The sequence below is a fragment of the Garra rufa genome, chromosome 14 (assembly GCF_049309525.1).
Source record: "Garra rufa chromosome 14, GarRuf1.0, whole genome shotgun sequence".
NCBI classification, from domain to species: Eukaryota; Metazoa; Chordata; class Actinopteri; order Cypriniformes; family Cyprinidae; genus Garra; species Garra rufa.
The window spans coordinates 28,671,890-28,683,531 of NC_133374.1; the positions used below are offsets into that span (position 1 = coordinate 28,671,890).

An 11,642-nucleotide genomic window follows, 5' to 3' on the forward strand; every position below is an offset into this window, starting at 1 on the left:
GATGTCGATGTTGAAACCCTGTTTGTAGAAAGTACTTGAGGAGGAGCTAGGGCCTGGATGGAAGGAGAAACTCTCATCATTTGAGGAAAAACCCTTTGCTGCTGCCTCCATTGGTCAAGTGCATCATGGAGTTTTGCCTGATGGGAGGGAAGTTGCTATGAAGATACAGGTATTAAACCTTTCAGCACTCTGAGGTTTTACAGCATATGTTGATTTTATATACGTAAACCTATTTTTTTGTAATTAATTGTCTCTCATAGTACCCTGGTGTTGCTGAGAGCATTCGTAGTGACATAAACAATCTCATGTCTGTTCTGAAGATGAGTGTTGTGCTGCCTGATGGTAAGAAAAAGCACAAATTTGAGAACTATCCATACAAAGTCACATTGTGTGGGATGTCAGTAGCTGGGCATTTATTTTACCAGGTCTATTTGCTGACAGTAGTCTTGAGGTTCTTCAGAGGGAGCTGGCTTGGGAGTGTGACTACAAGAGAGAGGCAGAGTGTGCAAAACGATTCAGGTATTCTCACTTATAATAATTGTTGGGTTTGACAGAGTGAATGAGTCACAATTTCATACATATGTAATCACCACTGACAGCATCTAAACTTGTAAAATATGTGGTAAGTACTGCCGCTGTAGTATAACGTTACACAGAGTGTATAAAAAGTTATAGTCTATTCAAAACAGCAGTTTTAATACCCCGCATATTAATAGCGGCTCGTGCTCCGTAATTAAATATACATTTTCCTCCATGTGTTTCCTACCTGCTGTGAAACAGCCAATCAGAGCAGAGCTTATCATTATTATTCATTAACCTTCCAAATAAGGTAATAACAGACCACTTGATTCTAGGGACAAATCCTAGGGTTGTAAATGGACTTGTAAAACTGTTTCTGAAGAATTCTATGTAGATACCAGAGAAAAATTTTAAATATTGTATCAATGCTTTCTATGGCACCTTTAATAAAATGTGCTTTATGATTGTGATGGAAAAGCTGAATTTTCAGCATCATTGCTCTAGTCTTCAGTGTCACATGATCCTTCTGAAATCATTCTAATATGCTGATTTTATGTTCAAGAAACGTTTTCTTTTTCAGGATTTCTTGAATTGAAAGTTCAACAGCATGTGTTTATTTAACATATAACAGCAGATAGAAATCTTTGTAACATTATAAATGTCTTTGCCGTCACTTCTGATCAATTTTGTGTTCTTTCTGAATGAAAGTATTAATTTAATTAGAAAAATGTGTAACAACTCTAAAATTGTCTTTACACAATTTTTCTTGACTCTCATAGGAATTTGGTTAAAGGAGATCCAGTGTTTGTGGTCCCTGAGGTTTTTGATGAGTTGTCGAGTCGTCGTGTGATCACCATGGAACTAGTTCATGGAGTTCCACTGGACCGCTGTGTTGATTTGAATCAAGAGACTAGAAATGAGGTGGGTTAGGTAGTTAAAGGCATTACCTTTATTTGTTGCCTTAAAGGGATAGTACCCCCTAAAATGAAAATTCTGTCATTAATTACTCACCCTCATGTCGCTACAAACCCGTAAGACGTTCATTCATCTTCGGAACACAAATTAAGATATTTTTAATGAAACCCGAGAGCTTTCTGACCCTCCATAGACAGCAGTTTAATAGAGGGTGTGTTCACACTTGTCACGTTTGGCTCGATTAAAACAAACTCTGGTGCGGATTTGAGTAGGTGTGAACACTACCATCGGAACCCTGGTGCGCACCAAACAAGCGAACCGAGACCTCTAAAACGATGGTTCTCGGTCCGCTTCCAAACAAACTCTGATGCGATTCAAATTAAATATGAACGCAACATGGACCGTATAATTCTAAGCGAAGTAATGACAAGATGTGATTCAATGCAACACAATTTCATGAAGGGAACAAGCTGTATATCCAAAACAACATGAGCAGAGGGCAAAGGTGAAGCATCAGGGAGGTAAAGTGCCTTTTATGTAGCCTGGAAAAAATCCAGACCCTAATCTATTAAGATTAAGGGTCTGGCATCGAGCAATGAAAAGGGCCTAACTCGAGGGGCGGCACCAAGCATGCATTTGAAACTCTCACTGCACGCAATTGGATAATGCCACAACCAATCATACGCATACCCCATATGCTTAGCTGCCAGCAGAGCTAACTGATAGATTAAACTCTTTAAACTCTTACCGTATCCAGTCGGCAAAACAGCAAAAACGTCATTCTTGCAAAGGAACGATTCAAGCTCGGTTTTCTGTTCCTCTTTTATATGAAAAGCCAAGTCTAACTCATGCATTGTAGCATCCAAAGCCGTTTCAAACAACTGGTGTTCATCTATAGCCATCTTTCAATGTTTACTAAACGATTCCGGACGTTGCAGTGCTGTCGTCATCAGCTTAGCTCGCCTCTGGCCCGCCTACATCAGATACACCGATTTGATTGGTTCCCAGAACTGCTTACGTAATGCAGTAACATGCATCATTGCTTGATGCTAGAGTGTCTTGCGGAGACAATTCAAATTGTGCTCTCGCGAGACCTCTGGATTTCCAGGGTACCTTTTGAGTTCTTGGCGGTGAAAATGAAATCATATACAGTCGTGGCCAAAAGTTTTGAGAATGACACAAATATTAGTTTTCACAAAGTTTGCTGCTCAACTGCTTTTAGATCTTTGTTTCAGTTGTTTCTGTGATGTACTGAAATATAATTACAAGCACTTCATACGTTTCAAAGGCTTTTATCGACAATTACATGACATTTATGCAAAGAGTCAGTATTTGCAGTGTTGGCCCTTCTTTTTCAGGACCTCTGCAATTCGACTGGGCATGCTCTCAATCAACTTCTGGGCCAAATCCTGACTGATAGCAACCCATATTTTCATAATCACTTCTTGGAGTTTGTCAGAATTAGTGGGTTTTTGTTTGTCCACCCGCCTCTTGAGGATTGACTACAAGTTTTAAGATCTGGGGAGTTTCCAGGCCATAGACCCAAAATGTCAACGTTTTGGTCCCTGAGCCACTTAGTTATCACTTTTGCCTTATGGCACGGTGCTCAATCGTGCTGGAAAATGCATTGTTCTTCACCAAACTGTTGTTGGATTATTGGAAGAAGTTGCTGTTGGAGGGTGTTTTGGTACCATTCTTTATTCATGGCTATGTTTTTGGGCAAAATTGTGAGCGAGCCCACTCCCTTGGATGAGAAGCAACCCCACACATGAATGGTCTCAGGATGCTTTACTGTTGGCATGACACAGGACTGATGGTAGCGCTCACCTTTTCTTCTCCGAACAAGCCTTTTTCCAGATGCCCCAAACAATCGGAAAGAGGCTTCATCGGAGAATATGACTTTGCCCCAGTCCTCAGCAGTCCATTCACCATACTTTTTGCAGAAGATCAATCTGTCCCTGATGTTTGTTTTTTTTTGGAGAGAAGTGGCTTCTTTGCTGCCCTTCTTGACACCAGGCCATCTTCCAAAAGTCTTGGCCTCACTGTGCGTGCAGATGCGCTCACACCTGCCTGCTGCCATTCCTGAGCAAGCTCTGCACTGGTGGCACTCTGATCCCGCAGCTGAATTCTCTTTAGGAGACGATCCTGGCGCTTGCTGGACTTTCTTGGACGCCCTGAAGCCTTCTTTACAATGCAGTGAAAAGTTTTTTTCGGGATTAAGTTAATTTTCATGGCAAAGAAGGATAATGCAATTCATCTGATCACTCTTCATAACATTCTGGAGTATATGCAAATTGCTATTATAAAAACTTAAGCAGCAACTTTTCCAATTTCCAATATTTATGTAATTCTCAAAACTTTTATCCACTACTGTACATGCAACAATGAGCCTGCTTAGTCCCGCAGACGGTATTAGGTTTATTAATGCACCTTTTCCTTTTGATTAGAGTGTTCAGTGAGTTCCATTGTGAAATATACGTCATTCAACTTTGACCAGTCAGGTTGTAAACGTATCACTATGCCTTCGTTGTCAAAAATGCTAGTGTGAACGATAAATGGACCAGGACCAAATGTATCATTTTCCTTTTTGGTCCAGACCAAATCAACCAAACGAACCGAACTACAAGTGTGAACACACCCTGAAATGATCCCAGACTCAGAAATGTCGTAAGAACATCTTTAAAATAGTCCATGTGACATCAGTGGTTTAACAGTAATTTTAAAAAAAGCTACAAGAATACTTTTTGTGTGCAAAGAAAACAAAAAAATAACAACTTTATTCAACAATTCTTCACTTCCGCACCACCATCCTCCATGTTATTTTTGTTTTCTTTGCACACAGAAAGTGTTCTTGCAGCTTTTTAAAAATTATTGTTGAACCACTGATGTGAACCATTCAGTTACTTTGCTTGTCTGTTGAGGTTCAGAAAGCTCTTGAGTTTCATCAAATATCTTAATTTGTGTTTCGAAGATGAACAAAGGTCTTACAGGTTTGGAGCGGCATGAGGGTGAGTAATTAATGACAAAATTTTATTTTATTTTTTAAAATATCTGTTTAACATTGTGTAACAGTAATATTTCTTCTGGTTTGGAAATATTTGGATATCTTGTGTTATTTTGTTGTGTAAATGAATTTGAGGCAATAATTCTCTCTCACCTTTATTCTCTAGATCTGTTTCAACATCCTGCAGTTGTGTTTGAGAGAGCTGTTTGAGTTCCGCTTCATGCAGACAGACCCTAACTGGTCCAACTTCTTCTATAATAGTGAACAGAACAAGGTAAGCAACTACTAAGACAATCATGACAGACATGTCTGTCATCTATATGATCTATATCTAAGTGTACACAGTGAGGGGAAAAGTGATCCCCTGCTGATTTTGTATGTTTGCCTACTGACAAAGATATGGTCAGTCTATAATTTTAATAAGTTTGTCTGAACAGTGAGAGACTGAATAACAAAAAAAAAATACAGAAAAGTGCATTTCAAAAAAGTTATAAATTGATTTGCATTTTAATGAGTGACCCCTTCGCAAAACATGGCTTAGTTCTTGGTGGGAAAACCCTTGTTGGCAATCACAGAGGTCAGATGTTTCTTGTAGTTGGCCACCAGGGTTGCACACATCTCAGGAGGGATTTTGTCCCACTCTTCTTTGCAGATCCTCTCCAAGTCATTAAGGTTTCGAGGCTGACGTTTGGCAACTAGAACCTTCAAGTCCCTTTACAGATTTTCTATGTGATTAAGGTCTGGAGACTGACTAGGCCACTCCAGGACCTTAATGTGCTTTATGAGCCACTCCTTTGTTGCCTTATCCATGTGTTTTGGGTTATTGTCATGCTGGAATACCCATCTACAACTCCTTTTCAATGCCCTGAATAAGGAAAAAGGAGGTTCTCACCCAAGATTTGACAGTACATGGCCCAGTCCATCTCTGGAGGATTTCAGTCTTTCACGACGTAGTGTTACCAATTGTTTTCTTGGTGACTATGGTCCCAGCTGCCTTGAGATTATTGTCAAGATCCTCCCGTGTAGTTCTGGGCTGATTCCTCACTGTTCTCATGATCATTGAGTCTCTACAAGGTGAGATCTTGCAAAGAGCCCCAGACCAAGGGAGATTGACAGTTATTTTGTGTTAATCGCACCAACTGTTGTCACCTTCTCATTAAGCTGCTTGGCGATGGTCTTGTAGCCCATTCCAGCCTTGTGTAGGTCTACAATCTTGTCCCTGACATCCTTGGACAGCTCTTTGGTCTTGGCCATGGTGAAGAGTTTGGAATCTGATTGATTGATTGCTTCTGTGGACAGGTGTCTTTTATACAGCTAACAAGCTGAGATTAGGAGCACTCCCGTTAAGACAAAGTTTTTCTGGATTTTATTTGTTGATATTCTCTCTCTCACTGTTCAAATAAACCTACCATTAAAATGACAGACTGATCATTTCTTTGTCAATGGGCAACCGTTCAAAATAATTTTTTCCCTCACTGTAGATTTACCCATCTATAGTTTCATATAAACACTTTCAGTTCCAAAATAACAGAAAATAACAGACCATTGTGCAATTATTACATTCAGTAATTTGTGTGGGTGACGCTAGTGTAAAATTATACAGCAGTGCTGTTTACTCCTCTCCCTCAAAAGCACAAAAAACAACACATTCTGTATTTCTCACAAATATTAATTTGTGTACATGTGGTGTTACAGTCCAGTCAGTTTCAATCATCTCTGAAGGTCTTGATGATTTTTTTTTTAAATCGCATTAAGATCACACATGAAATAGTATATTGTATAAATGCTGTTCTTTTGAACTTTATCAAAGAATCCTCAAGAAAATATCACAATTTTCACAAAAAATATTACGCCACAAAACTGTTTTCGTTAGTGATGTACAATGTTTGAAATGTAGAAATGTTTCTTGAGCAGCAAATTAGTATATTAGAATGATTTTTGATGGATTCTGTAACACTAAAGCCTGGGTTAATGACCCATCCCGGTAATAAATAACATTTTAAAATATGAATAAAATTTTACAGTATTGCAGTGTACTGTATTTTCTTTTTCTTTCATTTGTTCTTCATTATAACAGATATTTCTGTTGGACTTCGGAGCCTGCCGAGATTATCCAGAGTCATTTACAGATGATTACATAGAGGTACAGATTTTTTTCTTTTTAATTTTATTCAACACTTTAGTTGGTATGACTCGAGAGGGATGTGATCGAAAGGGTTCCCTGATAGCACATGTACATCTCGGAGACGTCTATTTGACGTCTGCATTTACATCTGCAAGACTTAGTTTGCTCATCTGCAATGCCTCTATAGGAAGTTTCCTATCAGATGTCAAATAGACGTCTATTAGATGTCTTCAAGATGTTTATTAGAATGTATGTAAAACTGACATCTTACAGACGTCTGCCAGATGTTTGTACACAGCAGATGCTTTCCAGATCAAGAGCTCTTTAACAGACATCTTGCAGACGTACATGTGCTATCTGGGTTTTTATAAGACAACATTTGTCCCAGATAGCACACGTATGTCTGCAAGATGTCTGTTAAAGATCTCTTGATCTGGAAAGCATCTACTGTGTACAAACGTCTGTCAGACGTCTGTAAGATGTCAGTTTTACATACATTCTGATTCACAGACATCTTAAAGACATCTAATAGACGTCTATTTGACATCTGATAGGAAACGTATTGCAGATGAGCAAACTACATCTTGCAGATGTCTTATGCTGCGTTCACACCAAGCGCGAATATGCGTCTGGCGCGAGTGATTTCAATGTTAAGTCAATGGTAAGACGCGTCTACGCGCGTCTGGAGTTCTTGCGGCGCGAATTGGCGTTTAGCGCGGCGCGGTAGACGCGAATTCGCCTCATTCGCGCGTCTAGTTCACGCGAATTGACCAATCAGGAGCCTGCTTGATGCTGTGGTGGCAGGCCCGCCCGGAGTCACTCATTCAATATGAAACATGAATACTAAATGCCTAGTGCGGTTCTAATGCACAACAAAGCAAGTGTTTTATCACATATATGACACATTCATTTTGTATTGAATGCTATTTATTCCATATCTAAATCTTAATTATATGAAACATTATTATAGTGTAGTGTGTCTACACTATAATAACAGAACAATAATAACTATAATAGTGTGTATACTTTAGTGTGTCTGGACAGTGTTGTGTGAGGAAAATAAAGAAATCAAAGGACAGGTTAAATACTTTTGGAGGCTGGCTCCATTTATCATCAAAACAAAAATAAATAACAGATTTTACAGTAATAACCTGAACAAAAAAATGGCACAGACCTATAGAATTATTATACATCAAAAGAGGAATGACATAAACGAGTAGTTCACTTTTAAAATGAAAATTCTGTCATCATGTACTGCTCCAACGCACAGAGGGAAGTTCCACCGCTCCTGAAATCCCCTCGCTCCGATGCGGGAAAGCAGGTCATCGAACTGGGCGCGGGACAGGCGGAAGTACCGCTGAAAGTGGCCGTCATCCAGGCGCAGCTCCTGGAGCAAGTGATGAAACTCGCCGAACTGGGTTCGCCTCCGAAGGGTCTGGTGGACCCAAATACGGCGACGATGATCCCTACGCCGCTGTTCTGCTCTCCAGAGCAAATACAGAGCATTGGCTCTCTCGATAAATGGCCGATCAACAACAGAATCTTGTAAAAAGATGGCTGCCAACGGGGTTTGAAACTTTCGCCTCTGACGCGCGTGACCCGCGTAAATTTCGCTTCAAACTTTTGTTTTTACGTGCGTCGATTTCGCTCTTGACGCGCGAATGAACACAAAGTGGTCACGCGAATAACTAGACGCGGCAGGCGCGAATTTAGACGCATATTCGCGTTTGGTGTGAACGCAGCATTACAGATGTAAATGCAGACGTCAAATAGAGGTTTCCAAGATGTATGCGTGCTATCAGGGTAATTAATAGGAATATGTTATTATTAGCCTAGATAGATATTTCCATTCTATTCTTCCATTTTATGTACCTTGCTTTTCAATATGTGTTTTAATTTTGTCCAAATGTCATTTAAGGTGGTTCATGCCGCATCAATCGGAGACAGGGCTACTGTTCTGCAGAAATCTAAAGATCTGAAGTTCCTTACTGGGTTTGAAGCCAAGGTTTGTGGCTTTATATGATTTAGAATATTCATCCCCAATAGTATTCCTGTGTTGCATATTTTCTACCCATTTCTCTTACATTCCTTTGTTATTTCCCACTAGAATCAAAGCTATTACTGTCTTTACCACTCTGTTTCAAGACTGTCTTCTTGAACAAAACTGTTTTACTCCCTTCAGGCCTTCGAGGATGCACACGTGGAGGCAGTTATGATCCTCGGCGAAGCGTTTGCATCTGCTGAAGCGTTTGACTTTGGCACTCAGAGTACCACACAGCGCATCCAGAGCCTGATTCCTGTCATGCTTCGACACCGTCTCACTCCTCCTCCAGAAGAGTCTTACTCTCTGCACCGCAAAATGGCTGGCTCATTCCTCATCTGTTCCAAGCTGAAGGCCCGCATTTCCTGCAGAGATATGTTCCTTGATGTTTACAATGCCTACCAACGTAAGCGACAGGAAAGATCCACCCAGGTTTAGACTTAGTAGGAAGATGTGTAGAGTTTGGACTATTAAGTACCAAGTGCACTACAACCAAGGATGATATTGTCATGTATGTATTATTAAAGTCAATTTATTGTATGTTTTATATGTGGCAATCACTCAAGAGCTTATTTATAAATGTGGAGAGTTCCATAATACAATTCTATATGTTCTTCATTTGTTTACACTTTTTTACAACATCAAAATTAGTGTTCTCAGAATTAATTAAGAACTAATTTTCTTCAGTGGAGTGGAATACATTTCAGAATTCTTGGGGTAAATATCAATCTAACAATAGAATTTTAGATGGGACACTTTGATTTAACTTCATGTTGCTATTTATTTTATGTTAGAAATGTCTAAGGCTGTGTGTGTCACTTTTGTTCATTAAAATTATGCGACAACTGTTTTAACCATCAATATTATACTGACTATGGTGCATAAAAATGGCAATCATCTCAAGTTTTAAATCTGAGGTGTCCCCAGATATTTCATTCATCCAGCCAAAGATATCATGGTACTTTGGAAGCACCATAGTATTATTTAATGCTTTTGTTAATAAATATGGTGATAATCTATATATTTTTTTAATTGCTCACAATATAAAACTTAAAGCTTCTTTGTTGATATACACTAGTCAAAAGTTTTTGAACAGTAAGATTTTTAATGTCTTTTTAAAGAAATCTCTTCTGCTCGCCAAGCCTGCGTTTATTTGATTCAAAATATAGCAAAAGCAGTAAAATTGCTAAATATTTTTACTATTTAAAATAACTGCTTTTTATTTGAATATACACTGCTGCTCAAAAGTTTAAAGTTTAAAATAAAGTCTCTTATGCTCATCAAAGTTCCATTTATTTGGTTAAAAATAGAGAGAAATAGTAGTATTATGAAATATTAGTGCAATTCAAAATAACCTTTTTTTATTTGAATATACTTTAAAATATAATTTATTTCTGTGATGCAAAGTTGAATTCTTCAGTGTCACATGATCCTTCAGAAATCATTCTAATATACTGATTTATTATTTTTATTATCAAAGCCTAATATTTTTTTGGAACCTGTGATACTTTTTTCAGCAATAAAAAGTAATTTAAAAAAAACAGCATTTATTAAAAATATTTTTTTTTCTAACAACATACGTCTTTACTATAACTTTTTATCAATTTAACACATCCTTGCTGAATAAAAGTATTAGTTTCTTTTGAAGAGAAAGAAAAAATGTACAGATTCTAAACTTTGAACGAGGTGTTTATTGTTACAAAAGTTTTCTATTTTAAATAAATGCTGTTCTTTTTAATGTTTTATTTATCAAAGAATCCTGAAAAAAATATCACAGATTCTAAAAAAAAAAAAATCAGTTTCCAACACTGATAATAAATCAGCATATTAGAATGAATTCCGAAGGATCATGTGATACTAAATACTGGAGTATTGATGCTGAATAAATTATATTTTAAAGTATATTAAAATACAAAACCGCTATTTTAAATTGCATTAACATTTCAGAATATTACCGTTTTTTTCTGTATTTTTAATGAAATAAACAGCTTGATGAGCAGAAAAGTCTCCTTTAAAAAGCAATAAAAACTTGATCTCGAACTTTTGAGGCAGTGTATTTTAAAATGTGAGAAATTATAGAAATTAATACTTTTATTTAGCAAGGATGCTTGAAATTGATTAAAAGTGATGATAAAGACATTTATAATGTTACCAAATATTTATATTTCAAGAACTTTCTATTTATCAAAGAAACCTGAAAAAAAATACTCAGCTGTTTTCAACATAATAATAATAATAATAATAATAAATGTTTATTGAGCGGCAAATTAGAATATTACAATAATTTCTGAAGGATCATGTGACTGGAGTAATGATGCTAAAAATCAACTGTTAAATAACAGAAATAAATTACATTTTAAAATATATTCAAATAGAAAACACTTATATTAAATAGTAAAAATATTAATATATATATATATATATATATATATATATATATATATATATATATATATATATATATATATATAATTTTGACATTATTAGAAGTAAATTGAATAATAACAGGAATAAATTACATTTTTAAATATATTCAAATAGAAAACAGTTGTTTTAAATAGTAAAAATATTTCAAATACTACTGTTTTGCTGTACTTTGAATCAAATAAATGCAGGCTTGGTGCGCAAAGGAGACCTTTTTAAAAAAACATTAAAATTCGTACTGTTCAAAAACTTTTGACTGGTAGTGTATTTCAAATAAATAAATACATACATTTGACATTATTAGAAATAAACTGAATAATAACAGGAATACATTACATTTTAAAATTCAAATAGAAAACAGTTGTTTTAAATAGTACGGATATTTCAAAAGACTACTGTTTTGCTGTACTTTGAATCAAATAAATGCAGGCTTGGTGCGCAAAAGAGACCTTTTTAAAAAACATTACAATTCTTACCGTTCAAAAACTTTTGACTAGTGTATTTAAAATAAATAAATAAATATATACATTTGACTATGAATACATAAGAAGTAAATGTGAAGTTGTTTTGATTTATGTTTATTTTTTTTATTAGAGTTCAGTAAATATGTATAG

At 36.5% G+C, this 11,642-nt stretch overlaps 1 protein-coding gene across 1 annotated transcript in view; it reads left to right on the plus strand.

Annotated features, from left to right (window-relative positions):
- The window catches only part of coq8b (coenzyme Q8B), a 12,042-nt gene extending 2,419 nt beyond the window's left edge, over positions 1-9,623 (plus strand). Inside the window, exons 2-9 of the mRNA XM_073817363.1 lie at positions 29-169; positions 261-342; positions 426-519; positions 1,299-1,440; positions 4,605-4,712; positions 6,516-6,581; positions 8,482-8,568; positions 8,746-9,623. Coding sequence (XP_073673464.1) covers positions 29-169; positions 261-342; positions 426-519; positions 1,299-1,440; positions 4,605-4,712; positions 6,516-6,581; positions 8,482-8,568; positions 8,746-9,042 — 1,017 coding nt within the window. The 3' untranslated portion in view covers positions 9,043-9,623. The remainder of the gene's footprint in view (positions 1-28; positions 170-260; positions 343-425; positions 520-1,298; positions 1,441-4,604; positions 4,713-6,515; positions 6,582-8,481; positions 8,569-8,745) is intronic.
- The last annotated feature ends 2,019 nt before the right edge of the window (positions 9,624-11,642 follow it).